Source organism: Hippocampus zosterae, chromosome 4 (genome assembly GCF_025434085.1).
Source record: "Hippocampus zosterae strain Florida chromosome 4, ASM2543408v3, whole genome shotgun sequence".
Classification (NCBI taxonomy): Eukaryota; Metazoa; Chordata; class Actinopteri; order Syngnathiformes; family Syngnathidae; genus Hippocampus; species Hippocampus zosterae.
The window spans coordinates 22,693,447-22,715,068 of record NC_067454.1 but is presented as its reverse complement, the minus strand read 5'-3'; the positions used below and the strand labels follow the sequence as shown (position 1 = coordinate 22,715,068).

At 40.3% G+C, this 21,622-nt stretch overlaps 1 protein-coding gene across 4 annotated transcripts; it reads right to left on the bottom strand.

The window, feature by feature from the left end:
• Positions 1-5,988: 5,988 nt before the first annotated feature.
• LOC127599262 (kinesin-like protein KIF23) lies at positions 5,989-21,260 on the bottom strand. Of its 4 annotated transcripts, XM_052063072.1 has the most exons (23): positions 21,121-21,260; positions 20,370-20,436; positions 19,643-19,771; positions 18,729-18,834; positions 18,477-18,613; positions 18,189-18,301; positions 17,918-18,088; positions 17,228-17,340; positions 16,515-16,636; positions 16,211-16,313; positions 16,051-16,130; positions 15,807-15,926; positions 15,401-15,560; positions 14,685-14,846; positions 14,334-14,500; positions 12,908-13,081; positions 12,513-12,710; positions 11,317-11,622; positions 9,611-9,844; positions 9,374-9,462; positions 8,347-8,407; positions 7,236-7,276; positions 5,989-6,479 (listed from the first exon to the last, which is right to left on the bottom strand). In XM_052063072.1, the coding sequence occupies exons 1-23, from the start codon at positions 21,132-21,134 to the stop codon at positions 6,461-6,463; spliced, it is 2,886 nt and encodes a 961-aa protein (XP_051919032.1). In that variant the 5' UTR covers positions 21,135-21,260; the 3' UTR covers positions 5,989-6,460. The 4 variants fall into 4 exon arrangements, with proteins under 4 accessions (XP_051919032.1, XP_051919033.1, XP_051919034.1 ...); XM_052063073.1 differs by lacking the exon at positions 9,611-9,844; XM_052063074.1 differs by lacking the exon at positions 11,317-11,622.
• Positions 21,261-21,622: the final 362 nt, after the last annotated feature.

Below are 21,622 nucleotides of genomic sequence, written 5' to 3'. Positions count from 1 at the left end.
ACACTTGTTTATTTTTCCCATACCCACTTTAAATCCGAGGTTTTCAACCTTTCTGAAGAGCTCCGTTTGTTCCTAGCCAGGAGGAAACAAAGGTAGGAAAACAGGAACACGTCATCATTGACATCAGAACAAAAACAAACAAGGTGATCCAAGCCCCACACGTCTTTCTCATGTGGCTTTAGGGAGCCTGCCAGCCAAATTTAACAGGGATTTATGAAGGGGGGAAAAAGCCCCTATTTAGCATAATGAATATTTAATCTAGCATAGAACCAGTAAAGCAATTCTGCAGAAATAATTGAGAGCAGACTCTTTCAAAGCTTGGGGAAAAAAAGCAAAGGGAAAAAAAAACGCCCACTAAACCGTTGACCCAAAGGAGCCCCTCCCCACAAAAAACCCTCAGACAATTAATTACATTTCAACTGCTGGCATACGCTTTGTTAAATGAGGTTAGCCACCTGCGCTACATTCAATTGGTGCTAAATCTGCTGATTAATTTTCGTTACCACACTTACACTTATTAAGCGGCGTCAACCCACCTCTCATCCTCATCCTCTCCATTTGACGCCCTCAATGTTGACTCTGCAGGTCCTGAAGAAGTCTGAAAAGTGACAGAGAAATAACAAAGATCAATTTATCCGTCATCCATCCAACTTGCACAAAAAAAGAGGGAAAAAGGAGCAACCTCAACGGGTTAGACTCTTCACTTTTCAAAATAAAACAGGTTATCTTTTTGGTGAATCCTTGCTAGCCTTAATAAATCATCTTAAGGCACAGCCTAATGGCTCCATTCGCTTCACAAATCTCTGCAATGCAATAACATGCGCCAACGCGCGCCGATTAATTTAATAAGTCTTTAATATTCTTCATGAAAAAGAAGCAACGACCAGAGAGGCCAGCGCATGTGGGTGGGGAAGGAGGCAGGGAGGGAAGGGTGCTATCTGTGGAAAAGGATATTGCAGCAGCAACAGATTGAATATTACATAATGATGTCATTTATATTCCATTCGAAGTGCTGGCCTCCCAGACCTCGCCTCATACAGGACTGGGGATTTGTCTGCAAGATGACAGGGGAGAAGAAGTTCTCGTGCAGTCAGTGGGTCTTAAAAAGAATGATTTCATCATGCACATAGACAGTGGTTTATATTGGAATGATCATCGTGTTACATTTGAGGATTTCATTAAACGATCACTTATGCCAAAAGTGTTGTTATGGTTATGTCATATTTCCATATTCTCTTTGCAATTTGTTTCATTCATTCTGAATAACACTGGATGGATATCATTAATGGAGTGTACTGTTAGTACTGTTAGGGGAGCGCTTGGCATGTTGTCACAGTGCAATTATCTTCTGCCAGAGGGCACAACTAAAAAGTGGAATGCTTGTTTTCCTCCTTTATTTGGTCAGAAGTTGTGTCCTCTCCAGAAAGATGAGAGCCAATAAATCATTTTACTCGACACAAAGTACAAAGAAAAAAAGTTATATATATTTGGAAGCAAGTGACTTCAAGATAAAAAGCCCAGCAGTAAGACCTGTGGACTTGTTAGAGCACAATTCAGACATATGTTCGTTCATACCTCGGTCGTTGTTCTGTGTGAAACTACCGGTAACTTCAAACTTAGTATAACTCTTTCAAGTTAGAAAAAATAAATAAAGAACAGAAATAATGTTGTCTTTTTTTTTATTAGGTGTAAAATAAAGCATGACATTTTATCCCACATAGTGAGCCACGTTATGTCGGGACAACATGTCACATGTCCACATTCTTTGATTGCTGAAAGCTCTGCACTGACACAAAATATGAACGTGATACAAAATACTGTATACCCGTGACTGGTCTTTCATCATGTACGCACCGTCTCGCCACCTTGATTTTGATTTGCTTTGCATTGGATTGCATTGTATGTAATGGTGTGAAAATGAGGTCGCAGTACGCCGTGGAGGTCTCAGACAAAACAGCTTCTGCCGACGCAACAATGACAATTTGCTCCGTTGTCAGCCTGTGCTGTACACTTTGTCTTGTTTGGAGGCTTTTGAGGGACGCGAGAAGCAGGCCACAGCGCGCCCATGTGGCAGCAGGTGATATTGCAGGCAGTTGTATAGGGTGAGTGGCGCCTTGTGAATGTCATTTCAAGATGCAATTGCCAATTAAAATATGAACAGTGAAAAAGCAGGAACTCGGGGGGCGCGGGTGGGGGGGTTGATTGTATGTTAAATATTGCAGTCATGATATAGTTATTTCAAGGAAATTATTTGAAAACAAATATGCCACGTGGGCTTTTTATTGTGGTCGATTTAAAATTGCACTTTTTCTCCCTTCAAAATGTGACCAGTAAAAAATAATTGCGTGTCACATTGAAATCTAAATAATGTTCATCTTTTGATCAACTGCAAACATAAAGCGAGTGGCTTCAGTGTTCCATTATTTTTGGAGGAAAGTGCATTAATTGGTCTTGTGTTCAACTTCTCTCAAAGGATCATGGGAGGTGACTGCCCATCAATAAAGATTTGTTTGCCTATCAGGTGACGGTTGTTTGTAGAGGAAGTTTAAACGTTAAAAGGTCAGTGTGAACCTGTTAAATGCACTCAACAAAGAATGACATTACAGTTGTTATTAATGTGTGTATTTAAGCTATGTACACTCATGCTTTGTGTGTATGAAGGGAGTGTGAAAGGCTTTTAGTAAGATCAACATGCAAAGCAAGCAAACAAGCTCAACAGTGGCTCTCAAGATGTTATAGCTCTACTTGCTTTCGGCTGGGAAAGAAACAGCACACGCTTTATCTCAATCTGCTTTCACGAGCGCAGACGAACGTGCACCACCGGACAGCATCAGTTCACTTGAACAATCTTGCGATATGCAAAACAAGAGCTGCATCAAATAATCTGCCTTTACAAAGATTATGCACATTTTCAGTTGGCACTGGCAGCACTATGGAGGGAATTGCATTTCGGTACAGGGTGTCCATTAAGTCTGGATACATGGTTTAAAAAAAAGGGAAAAAAACATTTCTTAAAATTAAACGATTGTATTGTATGATCAATTATACGTCAGACATGATTTCAGGTCTGCATTGCCATCAATTTCAGCACATTGACTGGTGATGCATTCTCTCATGGCGATTTGGATCTGTAATTGTCATCGAGTACACGTTCTCTTTTATCGTACCCCAGAAAAAGAAGTCAAGGGGAGAAAGCTCTGGTGGACGTGAACTCCGCGATGAGTTCCAGACTTCGTGGACACCCTGTCCATTCTATGAAGTGGTGGTATGAATATTTACAGCCCATGACAGGGTAAAATTCTTACTGTGCAGTCTAGTCCTTGACCACTGCAAACTGTACACTAGAGTGGAGCCTCCAAAGTAGAACACAAACCATTTAGTGCACTCCTCGACCAGCAATTTCTTTGAATTTTGGTGGCATTCTCATGCAATATAGAAATTTACTTTAAAAAAAAACATACTTAACAGCCACACAAGTGTAAAAAGAAGTAATTAAAGAGTAAAGAAATTAAAAATACAAAACAACTTTCTTCCACATTGAGTGGATTTCACCTCTTTGTTCTCTCCAGTCCTTTCCTGCTCTCCCTTGACAAGTCTGACTCAGCTTGACTCTACACCTGCCTGAATCGAGTGGCTTAAACAGCCATACCTGCAGGGATTGTCAGGCATGCAGGGAAACGTATTATCTGGTTTACTGGCTGTTTTGCTGTGTAGCGCCGGTTTCTGATGGCGAATAAAGTGTCCTTCCACCACACGTCCCCTTGTGATGCCACAGAGTGTAAAGCACTCGTACTGACTGTGAAAATACACAAATACATACAAAAAGATCCACACATACTGCTGTCCAAACAGTGTTTATTGACTGAAGGAGACAAGGGCAGGAGATTCAAATACCGTAAGTGAGGGCTCATGAGAAACAGGCCGCCACACACATTTAAAGACAATGGAGAAGTCATTTAGTGGAAATAACTCAATGCACTTTAAATGGAAAAGAAGGTATAGCTCTGATGCTGCTCGGGACCTAGATATAATTATTTTTTAAAATGTTATGCATTGTATTGACCTTCACAATATACAAAAGTCATCACAAATGCCGTTCTTAGATTCAAAAATGCAGTCAACAAAACAAAAACAACAACAACAAACATGTTTTCGATGTATACCGAGTTCGAAAGCAAACACTGGGCGACAGGTTGTCTTGAGGCCTGTTTAAAAAGTCATTAGTGTGTTTGGGTTAAAAGAGGCCTCTAATAAAGTGGGGCTGTCATGTGCTATTTGCTCGTGTGCTACGTGGAGGTTTATTAGTTAAACAGGCAGAAAGGAAGGGTCAATATTTTCACAAGCAGCAGAGGGCTGACGTGGCCTGATGAAGCGATTTCCCCACATTCTTATCAATCACAAAAGTCTACAACGTAGGACGGAAGTGCTGTGGACAACAAACGAACAAAGATAAGTTTCCTTTTTCCATCAAAAGAGCAGTTATGATGAGTGGTGCAGATAATCATATAAGAGTCCACTGAGCTTTGCTTTTACGTGTACCTGGCAAAAAATAAAATAAATTAATTAAAAAGCACACGTTTGTGTTTCATATATTATATATATATATATATATATATATATACACGGTATATTATATATATACCGTATATAAAAACGTGGGCTTTTTTTTCCCGCACACACACGTGCGGGACCTTTGTGAGAATAAAGTGGATCGGAAAATGGATGGATGGATATGTGTGTGTGTGTGTGTGTGTAACACACACATATACCTGTATATGTTTATAAATATATATAGACACACACACTTAGGGATATTGGGTTTTCAGGTGAAATTTATGGAAAGTAATAAAATAAATAGATCACACTACAGTGATATCATATCATGAAAGTAGGACATTCAAGTCGAAGGATGCACCGATTTCCTCATCTCAAACAATTCACTGAAACAAAAGTTACCAACCCATGGTGGATACACCACAACAAAAAATGTCAATGTCTCGATAACCCGTCATGTGCTTTTGAGCATCAATTAGAGCTTGACGACAACGTCTCATGCTATTCACAAGTCAACTTGCATGCTGAGGCATGGCATCCCACTCTTCTTGAAGGGCAGCCCAGGTCATTGAAGTTCTGGTGAGCGGTGTCAAATCCCACAGGTTTTCAATAAGAATCAGGTCTGGAAAAAGTGTAGGCCATTCTATTTGAGGTACACCAGTATATCCTTGATAATGCGACCTCAATGAGCTGGGGCGTTGTCATCCATAAAGATGAAATTAGGCCAGTTTTTGCTCATGATGGGGCACAATCACTGGATTTATGTTCTTCAAGTAATATGGGCCCGTCACTGTACGTTCACAAAGTGTTACGTACTGACTGGACTCACCTCCCCCCACTATAGCACCGCCGCCACGTAAAGCTCATCAGATGAGAACAATGGCTGATGCATAGTGCTCACCTTGACATCCAACATCGTTGCAGGGGCCATCATTTCTGCTCCACGTGAATGGACTTTCATTAGAGAGCATCACTGAAGCCCACTAATAATAATAAATGCTCTTGCGATGGGGAGGCCAAGTCTCATTCGGCTGGGTCGTCACGGTGCGTAGAGCCGATCAGCTTCACCAGGGCCCGCCCATGACCACGGTCATGAGCCAGGTCTGTTGCATCCTCCAGGGTAAGGCCCTGGTGCTTGAGATCCTCCCTGATGACATCAAGCCATCTGCCGCGTAGAGGCCAACTAGTCCAGCGTAAATGCTCAGTGGCCCATGCAAGACGATGACACCGGTACCTGGTGGTGTGGTCAGGTACCCTTGCAGGTCATCTAGCGCGCAGTTTCGAATGATCTGGCGTGCCACTTGGGTTCCTCTTACTTCCCTCAAACATGCCTGGAGTTGAGTGACATTCATCATCCGGTTTCTCAAGGAATTGTTCACAAGACTTAAAAGGATGCTCCGCAAATGTGGTTTAATAAATCACAAACCGGCCACCTCAGAATGAATAAATTTACTGCCACCAAAGAGCAGTGTGCATTGTAATGTATTTTGCTGAACGGAAGCAGGAAAAAAAGCATCATTCCAGTGATTTACAGAATCTCAAGCTCAACAAAATACACATCACTATATACACAGTTGATGCTGGTCACACAATTTTATGACCACAATATTTAACAAGTCTTGACGTTTAAAAACAACAAAAAACTCATTTTAACTAATAGAAATTTGTGAGGCAGTGAAAGTCTTTTAAAGTCCATGTATTTGATTAAAAAAATACACCACAAAAACTAAGTTCTAAATCCAGCATGTGATGATATATCTGAATGTCCTTTTTTTAGTTGTGCACTGTAATTACACTAAAAAATGTCACAAAACTGTAAAAAAAAAAAAAAAAAAAGTGTCTTCATGTTCCAGTAGGCCAACGGGTACTATGCCATGTTGCTACTCAAATAAAAAAAAAAAAAAAATCACTGTGGCTTCCTTCTTCTACAGGGACAAAAAAAAAAAGAGATAATCAGAAATTAAGTAAAAATACAATAACGTAAGATGTCAATCAATCAATAATAGACCCATTTCCGTAGTACGTCATCAAAAGCTGGGCGTTCAGGCTAAAAAACAAAATCACAGAAGACGTGTGAGTGCCTGCAAAGATTTTTTTTTTTTTTTAGGATGGAGTTATTTTAGTTTTTGGATTGTTTCGTACAACGTCAACATGCTTTGCTGTCGTGTGTGCAAATCGGAGTAGAAAGTGATTTAAAAAACACTGGAGCAGCCTGTGGCTAACAACTGCAAAACTCACAGACTGGATCGAGGACATAATCAGGACTGCTCGCATTCCCTTTTATTTAATATAGCAAGCAACAAAACAAACAAACCAGGGGGCTATGTTACTACTAGTTGGTTAGCTGTGAGAATGTAATTCTCTTTTCAGTTGACGATAGCTCAAGCAGGGCACGTAGTATTTTTTTTTTCTAGTACATACACTAGGTTTCTCCACTAAATAAAAATGAGGATCTGGCCATTGGACATCGGGCCACTTTGTAACACCTTCCTCCCACTCTGTAATCCCATAAGGATCGGAAAGTTGCTTTCCATCTGGCAACATTAGTTAGTCATCTTGTGTATATACGTATCTTTCTTCACCAACAATGTGCGCGCATGCCGATTACGTCATCTTTGCTTACAAACTGAAAATGGGTCTATTGTTATAGTGGTAACATAGACAGAAAATGCTATACACACTTTTGATGCCCAACGGCAGAGCTTGTGCTTGCAACGGGAGCCTGTGAAGGACAAAATAGCAAGGACATACAATCTTTGCGTGTAAATCACCATCCAGGGCCCTGTGCAAAAGTTCAATAAAAACAATATTTCTTAAAAAAAAATATATATATGTATGATTTTCAAGCCTCACTGATGTGAAATAATAACTATTTATATAAATAATTATTAACGAATGTATTTAAATCTGATGCTTGAAACATGTCAAGTACTGTAACTTTAGTGAATTTAATTTTATGTTTGGGTTCATAAATTATCTATGTGCAGCATTTCGCTAAGGTGTGTGGGTAATACAATGTAATGAGGAATTCAACATTTGGTTTACTGTGCCCTCTGCTGTTTCATTTAAGGATTGCATTGAGTAGCGCAATGAGAGGTCATGTGATCAAGGGGTCTTCAGTCAGTTTAATAGACAACTGCTAACTGTGTCTAAGCACAATATACCACAAGATGTATCACTTTCTTCAAGGTTCTCCTTGGGCTCAGAAGGCCATACAGTTTGTGACCATGTGTATTTAGTGATAAGTGATTAGTGTTATACTGTATTTCATAATTGATATTGACAGCGACTCTGGTCTATGGCTGGCCAAATAAGAGGAAGTCATTGAACAGTTGTTGACTCGTCAATTCTGTCTGAACTCAAAGAAAACATTTGAGGAGCAGTTATAGCTTCTAAGCCATATTTCGGCAGGTGATTGGTAGTCAGTAGTAAACCACATCTGGTATTTTAGATCGCCACACAGTTCTTTAACTTCATCTATGTTTTTTTTTCCCAGTAGGGCACCCTATTTAAAAAATAAATGTAGAGCTGCTCACTTACAATTTCAATAATATTTTTTTTAATTAATTGATGTACGTTTTTTTTTAAATCCAAATTTCCCTTGCAGTATTAAAGAAAGGTTACGGGGTTGCTACATTGCACACACGCTGTGTTTTAGTTGACTGCAGGCTAATGTGATCGGCAAAGAAAGGTATTGATGGACAAAAGTCGTTTGATTTTTTTCTTAAAAATTGCATTAAATTAAAAAAGGATTCCCTAAACAGCATTCTGAAAAAAGAAAAATGACCATACCCAGTTTTCTTGGTCCTCCACGTTATCTGGTGTTTCTGCAGAGCCTGATCTCCTCTTGCGACTGCAACAAGAAACCATTTGAGTCAAATCAGGTTTTCACAGCTGAAATTGTTGGGATGGTTATTGTATTAAACCAAGGTAAGTTATGTGAACAAAGCCTTTTTTTTTTTAACTGCTACACAACATTTAACTATTGCCTGTGACTGAGTATAACCGTTTGCTTTCTGCACAGCTATAATTGCTGCTCTATAACTCACTTGTATTCTTTAGCATTTGACTCAGATTTGTTTTTTGTTTTGGTGTTCGGTGCTTTCTACCGTCTTTGTTACTGATTTGTTGCGTTTGTTAGTTGCTTTGTGTGCAGCGATGGCTGTTTGAAAGTGCTCTATAAATACAATTGAGTTGAGTTGAGATAGCAAAATTTCAAATGGAATAAATAATGCACAAGTCTTTTCGGACTATTAAGTGTACATGGATACAAGCCTGCACACACTAAATTTCAAAAATAAAACGAGGTGGACATACTGGGCATATTCCGCACTATAACTTGGACCTGCGATTTTTCAGACATATTTCAATTTCGATTAAATCACGGCTTTTTTCAAATCAATTCATGATGTACAGTGACATTTCAGATATGACAGAAATGGACATAATACCTTGAAAACATTAACAGCTGTTATTTTTGTTCAACCCCAACAGAGCTACTCCAAAGCCCATCATGTGAGAGGGCTTAGTCTCCTACATCGGGTTACACCTTTCTCATTTGAGGGCTATGTCTTGGGGATGTTGACCCCAGTTGTATTCCAAGGCAAAAAGTGGCAATAGTAGTGAAAAAAATACTAGTAAGCAGTGTTATGATCATTATAGTTATTTTATTTTAATTTTTTCATTTTAATTTTATTGTGTGTCTTTAGCTTTGATTAGTTTTCGGGGCAACTTTGTTAGTTTTTATACAAGTTTTCTTTTTTTTTATTGAGCATTACCTGTGTGCACGATTTATATATATAAAAAAAAAAAGTGTTACCTTGGTGCACTTGGGCACTCGTGCTTTAGCGTCTCAACATCTGTGAATTCGACAGCCTGGCCACCACTTCTGGTTCTAAAAACATTGCCCTGTGGGGGTAAGACAGAGAATGGCAGGATAAAATGAGAGCAAAGAAGAAATTCCAAAACAAATTGTGTCCTTTTAATACCTGCATTAACCAATCTCTGAAATCAAATCAAATAGGTCAAATCAGTGAGTGATCCATCATCTTTTTACCTTGATCAACTTTGTCGCAATCTCCCCATCAGAAGCAAGCTCTTGATGCCTAAGCACATACTTATGGCATTTAGACAGAGCTTTCTCACTTGGGGAAGACACTTGGATTGCATTGGGTATGATTGGCTGCATGACAGTGCCAAGGTCGACATTGGAAGATGGCTTGTGGTCTACCCATTTCTCCCCACCTGCAGAGTGCGAACGTCTGTGCACTGGATTAATTTCCCGAGCCGGCTGATGATCCCAGTGTGAAAGAGAAAAACCAGGAAATTATTCAGATTTGTGAAAGTTCAACTTTGATTTTTTTTTTTAAATCATCAACAGAGTGGGTTGTTCAGGTGCTGCGAGAGTAAATGTATAACTGGAAGTTATGGCTGAGGGGGTTGTTTCTTTTGATGTGCTCTGTTGAGTATGGTGCATCGAGCACCATACAAATGAACTTGTATCAAAATGTTCACTTCCGTAACAAGAACCTAACCTGGAATTATATTAAGTGAAGAGTAGGGGGAAAAAAAGGAACGTATTTGGTGATCGTTCCAGCAATACACTTACTCTAAACTGCATCTGAAAACAGCCACTGCGAGAAAAGCATCCCAGTAATTTGTGAGTTGCGATGCAAAGACAAAGTGAAAGTGCATGCAAATTTAAAAAGGAAGTGTTTGATCACAATAAGTACAATTTAAATTGAATTTGTATAGTATTGCGCATTTAAACATGAATAATGTCAAGCGATTTCAAAGGTCCAAACAGCCCGCTGAGGAAAAAAAGTCTACAAGCAAGATAGAGTATAACATAACGACTCATAAAAGGCACTACCTGGGAAAGTCTACATTATTGACATCCAGGCTACACTTGAACCACAAGGCGTCTTTGCATGTCACACTGATTTGTGACTGAAGTGACAAAGCCACTTAACCCTCGTAGTCCACCGCTTGCGATAAATGTAAAATTATGTCTTTGAATCAAAGGCATTCGGAAAAACACGAGAGAGCTGATACGTATGGGGGGTTCTAAATGGCCTAAATTTCATGACGTCACCGGATGATAATTCTCAGGCATTGCAGCAATAATAAAAAAGGTTTTGATTCCGTAATCTTCACAATTTACATATTTTGCACCATAGAGACCGGTTATAATTCATATTTTTGAATGCATCGTAAACCTAATGTGTAAACATGCATTTCACGCGATTTTTACGTCAATCGCTTTGTTTTCGCTTGGACAGACGTATGCATGCCACATTGTTGGGTTGAGGTCATTCCAATTGTGCAACTTTTAGGTGGCGCCAGATGATCGCAAATGAGTTTGCCTTTTTGCAGAACTCTTCAAACCAATGCATTTTACATGAACACGCCCGGTCGGGATTGTTAGTAGGGCTTGGTTGGGACCTCCAGACACACATTTTTTTTTCTTTTGCAAAAAATAAAGAATAAGAAATCCCAAAGAACTAATAAACACTCTATATGTATGGATAGCACAGATGCCTCTGAACATTTTGAAAAAAAAAAAAGAATGTTTGTAGAACACAAAATACATCACTACAAAAATTGTAAAATGCGTAACTTAGGGTTTTTTTCATTTGAAGGACCCAAGGGTTAATTAAAGATGCAATTCGAGACTCGCGGATGCTTATACGCATGATGGCTGCCAATGCAAAAAGAAGAAATCATGTCACAAACACATCTAGGTGACTAGCACACACTAACCCTGATGCCTGCCTCTAGGTCAAGTCCATGGACCAGACGCGTCGCAGGGGCCTCGGTTTCTGAGATGAAGCGTTGGCCTTTCCTGCGATTCGCTCTGCTGGCGTCATGGCACATGGCGGGAGTCCGGCTCCTGCACTGAGGGGTCCCCGCTTCTCTATACTGGGAGGCTGAGTCTACAGGGCACCTTTTCTCCCACTCAAAGATTGAGGTTGCTACTGAAGGATAAGATGAAGGGGATGTGGGGGAATTGTCCTGAACTGCCCTACTCTGAGTTTGACTTTGATGGGAAGGAGTTTGTCGGAAATCCTGAAAAGTAATGAGGGAACGAGCCCACAGCATTGTGTGCATTAAGAGAGTGAGAAATAAGTAATGTCACATACAGTATAAAAGCAGCAGCCATTACAACTCTGCAAAATGGATCAATTACACACCAAAAAAGGGTCTTGATGTTCTGATTCATGCACACACACAACAACATATGCAGACAGTTTCCAAGATGTTCCGACAAATACTACACACACGGTATGCGGAGTACTTGCGTGTAAGAACTGAATGTTTAGCGAATATCAAACACCTGGCAAATTTATCTGATAAAGCAGTGCACGTGTTAGTGGCATTAGTGATGCAAACAGTGCCTGTTTGCTCAACTTGGCGAGGATTTCATGACATCTTGCGTTGCTGAGCTTGATTTATCTTTTCTTGAGTCAAGAAGTCAAGTACCGTAATCCTTTTGATGGCTCGTGATGGAACGCAAGTGCATCGCTCTCTATGAGGACCGCTTTTTGAAAAATCTTACTTTTTGTTTTTAACCAAGATCAATATTGACAAACTCCCTATACAGGCTAGGGACGTGGGCTCATCCATATATGAAACAATGTGTTCTCCCGGCTGCTGCGACGGAGTCACATGACTGAATCCTGGAGACTGATTGGCAGAATGAAAACATATCACCTCCCGTTCCTTTGCACACCGATTCATCGAATGAGGATTTCATCACTTCCTCCTGATTTGCAGCCAGTCAGTGGACCCGTTCATTTTTGTCCAGGTCCATTTCGGAGACAGTGTTATTAATCAATAACTAAAATAAATAAATAACCGACGACGATACAAGAGATGGGGAATATGGACGATATCTATTCCCCATCTCTTATACAAAGTTTTATTTTTGTTGATTTGAATGAACTGTTATCACTTACTGGAAGCGGTGATGGCGAAGCAGACCTCTTCTGTCCATAATGGCGATCTCGGTCCCTTGAGGGCCTTTCTGGTTTCTGGGGTCTGTCTATGCTGCTGCTGCTGCTCTCGGAAACGATCGCTTTGAGCTGCTTCAGCTTCTCATCCTTGACCCACAACTTGTTTTGCATCTCCAGCTGTTTAGCATTCACCCGTCTTACCTGGACAAGCAAAGTGTGAAACCTCTCGAAGGACGGTAGCATAAGGTAAATACAGTCATTGTGTTGCATCTTGTCAATTGCGGGGTGAAAAAAATCCACCATGAACCATTAGTCATATTCCATTATTCATATTATATCCACAAGAAACAAATAATTATTTTTCAAATATCAGGGCTTTTACTGATAATTCCACTCACACACTCCTTCTCCCACTTGAGTTTGGTGTCTGTGACCACACCCTGCATGCGCTGCTCCATTCGCCTCCTTTCTACCAGTTCCTGTTGGAGCTTTTGAGCACGAGCCTCCAGTTCCTGCTCGAGTGAACGTTTGTCGTTCTCATACATGTTGGTTGTCTTTTGCAGAATATCAATCTGGACAGCATAAACATTAGAACAAATGAGCCAACACTGAAAGAGATTTACGACAGGTCTTTTAGCCATGACTTGACTGATTCATGTCCAAGGATGTTTATGCCTTTATGTAACTCTTCCTGTCTTTCAGCATCTCTGCTGCAATCTGTTGATGACACTGCGTGTGACTCTGCTCAATGGCAACTTCTCTCTGAGAATATCCTGTTTAAAGCCTTGCAACGTCAAAGTACTGATGATCCATTGTTGGGTGACATCTACGTTCTATGATGTCAAAATGGTCGATTTAGGAATCAAACACTTGTTATGAGTTTTATTGATCAGCTCTTTGTGAGAGAACAATTTGTGCAAAAACTCCTGAAACACCGACATTTGCAGATTTTCAAGTTTAGAGAAGGTCAAATTAAGTTAACCTGTCAACTTGATATTGAATTCTAGGTTCATCCTGAAATTGCACCCGACAGCTGTACATCTATATAACTTTTTGTAAGTACTGTAAGTGCATGTCTTTTCTGAAATCAGAAAATACAAATGCCCGATGTAGAACATGTTTGGTGCCTTGTGTAAAATAAAAATAAAAATAAAAATTATGATGACATGGTGGCAGTTAAAATGTCACAAAATCTGAAGAAAATATGGACGGGCAATACGAAGATAATTGAGTAAATATTGTACGACGAAGGTCGGCAACCTGCAGCCCACTGGACAAAACTAGCCAACTGCCAATTATACTGGCCCACTAGATAATGATGAAGGGGAAAAAAAATAAGAAGATAATTAGGGATATCACGATATTCACAGTGTTAAAAGTGCTTTGATATTGTTGTGGTCGTCTTAAAGACGTTCTGTTAAAATTGAATTTTGTCAGCATGCCGCTTGCAAGCACTGCGGTGTTTTGGATTACTTGGTCAATCGGGTGCCTGTATGCACTCTACAATTAACCGATTGGCTGCCTCACCCAAATAAGAAATACACCACACCACAAGAAATACCCTGATGATTGGCTGACTGGCCAACGAGTTTGGTAAGGATGTAAAATAAAAGAGAGCTGTGTTCACTAACTGGTCTGTGAAAGGGGCATACATTAATCTCCCAATTTAAAAAACCAACTAAACCTGACATCCCTGAGCTATTAGTATGAAACCATTTTTGAAGGAAAAGTGGGGTTTACCTGTTGAAAATGTAATTTCAGCCCAGAGTAGAATTACAGTATTAGGAAAAAAATTTAGCTACTGACCGCTGCTGTAGAAGATACCTTATATTCCAGGGTCTTGGATTTTTTTTCTAGCCGTTCGATCTCGGTCTTTTGGTTGATGATAACTTTGTCACTCTCGCACAGTTTGCTTTGCTGGTCTTGGATTAAGTTCTCCTTCATGTCAAGCTGACCATCAAACTGTTGAACCATGGAATTCAGCATGTTGGCTGCACAAGAAACCATAATGTGAGCCATTTAGGAACTATGCTTGAAATGAATTTAAATGCTGCTTTGGAGGGAAAAGTATACCTGGTAATAATACTGACAGAATGATTGAATATCAAACCTTAATAATTCAGAAAAGTTATTCAGTTCCCTCCATTATCATTCAATGCTGATTAAATATTGTACCAGTTTTGTTGAACTGCTCTGCCATCAGCTGGCGGATACGATGCCTCCTCTCCAGAACCTCAATCAGGCGTGGTAGCGTCTGATCGTCTCCCGGGTCCACCAACTCACATGGCGGCAGAGGTGGAAAGCTTTCAATGAGTTGATTGAGCAGAGCTGGATCATCTACCGCAGAAAACGTGAAAATGTCAAATCGGGACATTGGTCAAGAGATATTTGCAAAGTCTACATACACATGGCACAACAAGACAGTGATAGATGGGTACTCACTTATAATTTAGCAATGGGGCTTGACGATTTGGGAAAATAATCCAACTGTGATTATTTTTCTCAACATTGCGATCTTGATTTAATGAGCAATTACTTTTTTCAAGGTCTTCTTACCGACCAGGTACTTTTTAATAAACACAAGCAATAAATTAACCAGTAAGACAAACTATATCAGATGTATTCCAAATAAATGTTTTGTTCTCATAGGTTAGGCTTACCTTGTAACACAGTAAAATGAAGCAATAAATATGAAAGACAGTTTTCTTTCGAGTTGTTAAATATACATACCGTATACAGTATATAAAAAGGCTACTGACCAAAATTGAAGCCGAGTTTACTTCACCCACGCACCCACACAAGCCCCCGCCTACCCCCAACCACACACAAAAGCAGACTTTGCAATTTGAAAATTGGATACCACTGGCATTGCACAGTTCAGCCCTACTTACCAGCATTACCAGGAGCTCCTCGATCAGCCAGACGACGTGACAGCTCATCTCTGAATGCCTGATTTCTTTGCCTACGTCCAGCCGCAAGACCACAGATTGGCCTGTCAACCGGCCGTGCAACTTCCACCTCTTGTGTCATCTCTGCAAACCGCATTACGAGCTGCGGCACCAAAGACAATGATTACAAAACTTATCACGTAGAAAAGTTAAACTGATCTGACAGCGGAACCATTTTTGAGGCAGATGCAGATCATTTGAGGGACAGGTGGGAAAATCCAAGTTGAAACAAGGGTAGTAATCGGTGAAAAGTCTATCCATTCGCCATTGAAATGTAGTACAGTCATTCTTTTGAGTTGCTTCAATGGCAATTAGTAAGATAACCGACAACATTTGGAACAGGCATTACCATGGTTTCCTCATAATCATCGGCTTTTGGATTGACACACACGATCATCTTAACTTTGCCCTCTCCATCAAAGTAGTTCTTAAAAAGATGAGTCACTTTAGAGTCCCTGTATGGCACCATCTGGAGAAGGAGGGCAATGCAAAAGTGGGTGGGTGGGGGCGATGTGAGCATGCAGTCTCAGTTACTCTCATAAGCAGCAAAACGACTGGTGAAACAGTACACACAAATAGTAGAGTACACCCACCTTATTTGTTCCACACATTTGGTTCTCTCGCAGAACCTCTATACATGTGCGCAGAGTCATCAACGACTGATTTATATTACCTGGTGGCGAGACACCAAGGACAAATGAAGATGAATTAGCTTTTACTGTTAAATACTGACAATAAAAAAAAAAGACTTGCCTGCTTCACGCAGACGGCTTCCCTCTGCTCTTGTTCGACTAGTGCGCTCGCTACCTGCTAGGTCAACCAAACACAGCTGGCTCACATTTACCTGGTTTTTGTCCTAAAATGAAAGTACAGATTTAACATCAACAGAAACATGATGGCTTGACATGACATATCTGCCTGCTTTTGTGTCCCACCATCATTTGGGTGGACTGTAAAAGAGGAGATTTATAATGGTCATCTCTGTAAAAGAAAACTTGTTTTAAAGCTTGAATGCCGGTACATAACTCCCCAAGTAACTTTTGGAGCAGCACATTACCTGCAAAATGTGGTCGCCATCAGCATCAAGAGGTGCCTGAACCAGTTTTAAAGTGAAGACACTGTGCGAACGACTGGATTCACGGTTCAGTTGAGTGTTGGCAATCCTCCTTTTCTTTTGCCCTACAAGAAGCACTCAGTTACACATTTTGCAAAGCTCCACATATTTACATCTACTGATGTGAACGATCTCATTGTAGAAAACACAGAAATAAGTTGTTTAATTGAAGCTCAGATTGCGAGTGAGATGTGGGATGCTCAAAGGATGTTGTGGCCTTTGCTGCCGCCATCCAGTAGCAAGTATTGTATCTGAAGCACACACCTATTAATTAAGAGGCCATGCATTTGTATGTTTGACTAGTCTAATTTACGTGCATTGTTTGCATGTGCAAAGTGGCACAAGAAGGCGCTCAGTTTTGTCGAATGTAATGGGGGGGGGGGTTGTTTTGTTACAGTAGAGAAATATATTTCATGAAACCCTTTACTGTAATTATGACTACTGCATTAGCATACTGTATGTTCGTGATGGAAAACAGCACCTTCTGACTTCAGACAAATTGAGATTACATTGCTGCCATATTTTAATGTCCGAAGAAATTGGAGAAGCTCTCATCTCGACCCCGTTTTCAGATCTCAAGTACTTTTAGAAGCAAACAAGAGTGGTTGTAAATTGTGTAACTTTCACAAGGAGTAATTGAGTCAATCTTCATTCACCCTTCCAGAAGACTTCAAATGCCTCCTCTGTAGATTTGACTTCAACTTCTGTGCAGCCGGCAACATACATGTTATGATTCTGATCTTCACGTAGAATCTTGGATTGAGGAGCTCTGAAGGATCCAAAAGCAAACATAATTAACGACACGAAAACGTAGTGGCACAATGACAAATATTTGACAATGAAAGGTGAAAACATGCTAAAGTATACACAGACACATTGTGTTCCAGCCTCTTGCACACATTCAAGCTAAAGCATTCAGTCAGGACTAAATACAGTAACTATTCAAAGCAGAGAGGGTAAGCCAGAATGAGACAAACCTCGTAAACTGTTAAATGTACAACATAGCAAGCCTTATCCAGTGCATGAACAACAACCTCTGACAGATGACAAATAAGTTCTACTCAGTGAAGCTAAGGCCACAGATGAAACCTTTAGGGGCATATATACATAAAATCAGTGTTCTTTAAAGGTGTGCCAATACCAAGCCACCTAACAAAAGAGATTGACCTATAAGTGACTCAAATTTACAGCAGAAAAAGGCTTCAATATACTGTATCTATTGTACATTATGTACATGGACCGTTTTGGAACATTAGCATGAAGCAACAAAAATGGTAGACGAGGCGCTGCTCTTGTAAGGGGAAATCCAGTTTTTAAAACATGACTCACAAACACTTTGGTCTTACTTTGGTCTGATGGGATCAAAGGTGGCATCTTCGAGAAGATCGTAGATGTAGTTGTTATAGACCTCGACGTAGGACACCAAGATGCTGTAACAACAGTCTTCATCCACATTCTCAGCTTTACATGCCTCTTGGGGACTGATCATGTCTGCAAATTCTGGGTCTGCCTTCTGCCTAAACAGAAAAGAATATATGATCAGAATGGAAATGAACTTTTGGAAAAGTACCTGGCAGGCAATACAAACACAAAAAGGAACACACTGCAGATTAGTACCTGGAGGAGGGTGTTTTGGGCACTGTAGGTTGAGCGTCTCGCTTCTGTCTCTCCAGGAGAGCATCAATGTCATTCTGGATGTCAATCCCATTTTTGTCATCTGGTTTGAACACCTATAGAAAAAAAAAACAACAAAAACAACATTTTGTTTCTTTTTCAGAATAACTGAAACTAAAATAACACTATATTACATTACATCCGTCTCCTTTCCGCAATTGAAAAAGGCCCAATACTGTAATTCATTAGCTGGTAGATGTATTGTATTTATTTGTAGTATGTATATCTTACAAAGCGTTTGGCCTGCAAGGGGCTGATACTGTTGAAGAGCATGTCAAGGGAACGAGGGAGGAGTCCACCCTCTCCAGGCGAGCCGGTCATAGTGAAGGTCTTACCACTTCCTGTGACACCATATGTAAACAGCAGACCTTCGAGAGGGGTGGAGAGGATAAAAATAAATAAATCACGAGGACCCATTCAGAACACCGAGAAAGCACGTAGGGGTAAAATAGTTTGGTCGTGTGAAGCAGCTGAAGCTCTCACCATTTTTACACTGAATAAGGTCTTCCACTAGCGGCTTGGCAACTTCCTCAAACAGCTCAATTTGAGTGGTATTGACACCAAATACTTTTTTGAAGGAGTACTGAGTCTAAAATGTTGTCAACAAACAGATGTCAGTTTTATGGAATGTGCAATGTCATGACAAAATAAGAACAGAAAAATACAGGTAAGTACCCTCTAGTAAGCAATCATATTTGCGTTGTCCAATCTTTCTTTAGAACAGAATTCCCTTATGTGGGAAACGACTATGGTACATTTCCTTTATGAACATGCATGTATGTTAACAAAATACATGTGTAACAACAAGAAATAAAATGCAAAAATATATGGTCCAAAAACTGTTTATAACACAAAAATTGCAGCATACAGTACAGGTATACGAACAAAGTACAGTACAGTATAAGGAGACATGTCACAAAATTAGTCATTAGTAGCTTTTCTTTCCACACACTCACTGTCTCCAACTTTACCTCCCCTCGATCACCACGCAAGACAGCATTACTCAGCTGATGGATGTCGTGCAACAAACTTTTGAAGCCAGCCACGGGAAATTTTAATAAATAGGTTTTTATTCCGGATGAGTGAATTTCCTTTGACAGAAATCCGTAGGTGGGAATATTTACTGTGCTGATCATACAGCCTACAGTGTTGATTTGCAAATTCAAATAATTGCTAAATGATAGTGAACAAAGCAAAGCAGACAGTGGAACAATTACACTATTGATACCACTGGAAAAATCTTGGGAGGGTGTGATTATGATGTCTTCCAGATTACACACACATAAATAAAATTCACACCAAGTCTGATCCAGACCTGGACTAGACCCAAATTTCCACCAAAGTAGAGACACTGCACAAAATCTTAGCCTGGTTCACATGAGTCACTTCACACATACCTCCTTGAACTCTCCATTGCGGTTGGCTTTAAGGCCATCAGGAGCATGCAGCTGAATAGTGGAGTTGCTGATCATTTCAACACAACATTCCTCATTCTCTGCTCCAAGTGGACGTATACGACAATACACCTACAAATTAAATAACAGCATGCATCTTCAAAGTACTGTGTCATATAGCAATCACAAAAACCGTTTACTTGTTTTGTGTATTTTGATGGCACTAATGGTAGTTCGTTTCTGTGTGCCCTGCGATTGGCTGGCAACCGATTCAGGGTGTCCCCCGCCTACTGCCCAAAGACAGCTGGGATAGGCTCCAGCACCCCCGCGACCCTAGTGAGGATCAAGCGGCTCGGAAGATGAATGAATGAATAAACTAAACTGTAGCTTATTGACTCACTGACGGTGAAGAAATATAAGGTATTACCGGTACTTTGCCATGATTGGTTTAATGTGTGATGAACTGTAAATGTGTGGCTAACATTCTGCTCAACACCGATCACTGTGTCTTTGATCAATATACAGAAATAGCTTGTGCCACCGTTTAGTATATTTCAAAGACATAAAATCATTTCCGTTTATTTCATTCAGTTGTATTGGGATTTTTTTGCTTCCTCCCAAAGGCTACATGAAGATAACAACACTTTAGCAGCACAGAGATAATGTTCACAAGTATTAATGTTACAATTGTGTGACAATCAAACCAGAATGACGAGTTGTGTTCACTTACGCCCACAGGATCTTTCTCTGCATGGGAGGCTTTTTTTATGCAAGGCTTGCGCGGAGTCTTGCATTTCCTGAAGAAAATACAGTAAATGGAATTACTCGTTTTGTTAAAGTAATCTCGCCCTTGTCGATCAGAACAGAACGTGACACATACGGTTGCTCAAACACTTGTTAACCTGCCCACATTAACATTTATGACCGACCTGGTGTGTCAAAGTGCACGAGAGCAGCGATTCCCAATCTTTTTTGTCATACGATAAGTTTGCCCTCACTAATACGTTTGGCTGATTCTCCCAAAACAAGACATAAGGCAAACTAGCGAGTTTAGAACCAGTCTGCCAAAACAGAAGCGTAACATTTGTGAATTTTAACAAACTGCGTAAACATTGTCCTGCGATATTATTTCAAAGTGACTACAAACGCTACGATCTGTGGTGTCACTTGCAATAATAATGTCAGACAGAAATATGCTAATTCTGAAAAGCAAACAATTTCAGGCAACCCACGAAGTCGGTTCAAATAAAATCAACATCAAACATTAAACATGGTTTCTATGGTGTACAGGCCCGTCCTGTGCCGTTGGCTATTGAGCTCGGTTAGTTTGCCTGCCTAAATGGAGAGCGAGAGACCTTCGCTGTTTTAGACGGAGATTGGTAATCTTACACACTATGACTGACAGTTATTGCCCAGGACCCACTAAAACTTCATTTCAGCTGACGCGCGATTTTCGAAAGACAGATAGTGAAGATACATACCCTGGTCTGTACATGTTTTATGCTGTTCAACGCCTGGAAAGGAAACTTCCTCCAAAAGCGCCTTATCTCTATTTTTGAAATTTCCCCGTTGTCAAACGATTTCGACGAGCTGCTACATTTAACCAATCATAGTACAGAATGGAACACTCGGAGACGGAAGTTCCGCCTTCAAACGTCATGAAGCACTCATACAATACAATGCGTTTTTTATGTGCTCCACTGAAAGAACGACAGGACAGTACAGTATTAACATTTAAATCATTGGGGAATTACGTATGGCTAACCAAAACACTAATAAATACAACCATTGCCGCTATGGAACGATACTTTATTTGAATCATGTGAATACCATAAAGTGAAATACGCGCTGGTGCGCGCGCGCACACACGCACACACACACACACGCATGCAAACGCACGTACACTCACGCGTACGCAGACGCGCGAACGCGCACTCATGCGCGCGAACGCGCACACCACCCAACACACGCGCGCGCGCACAC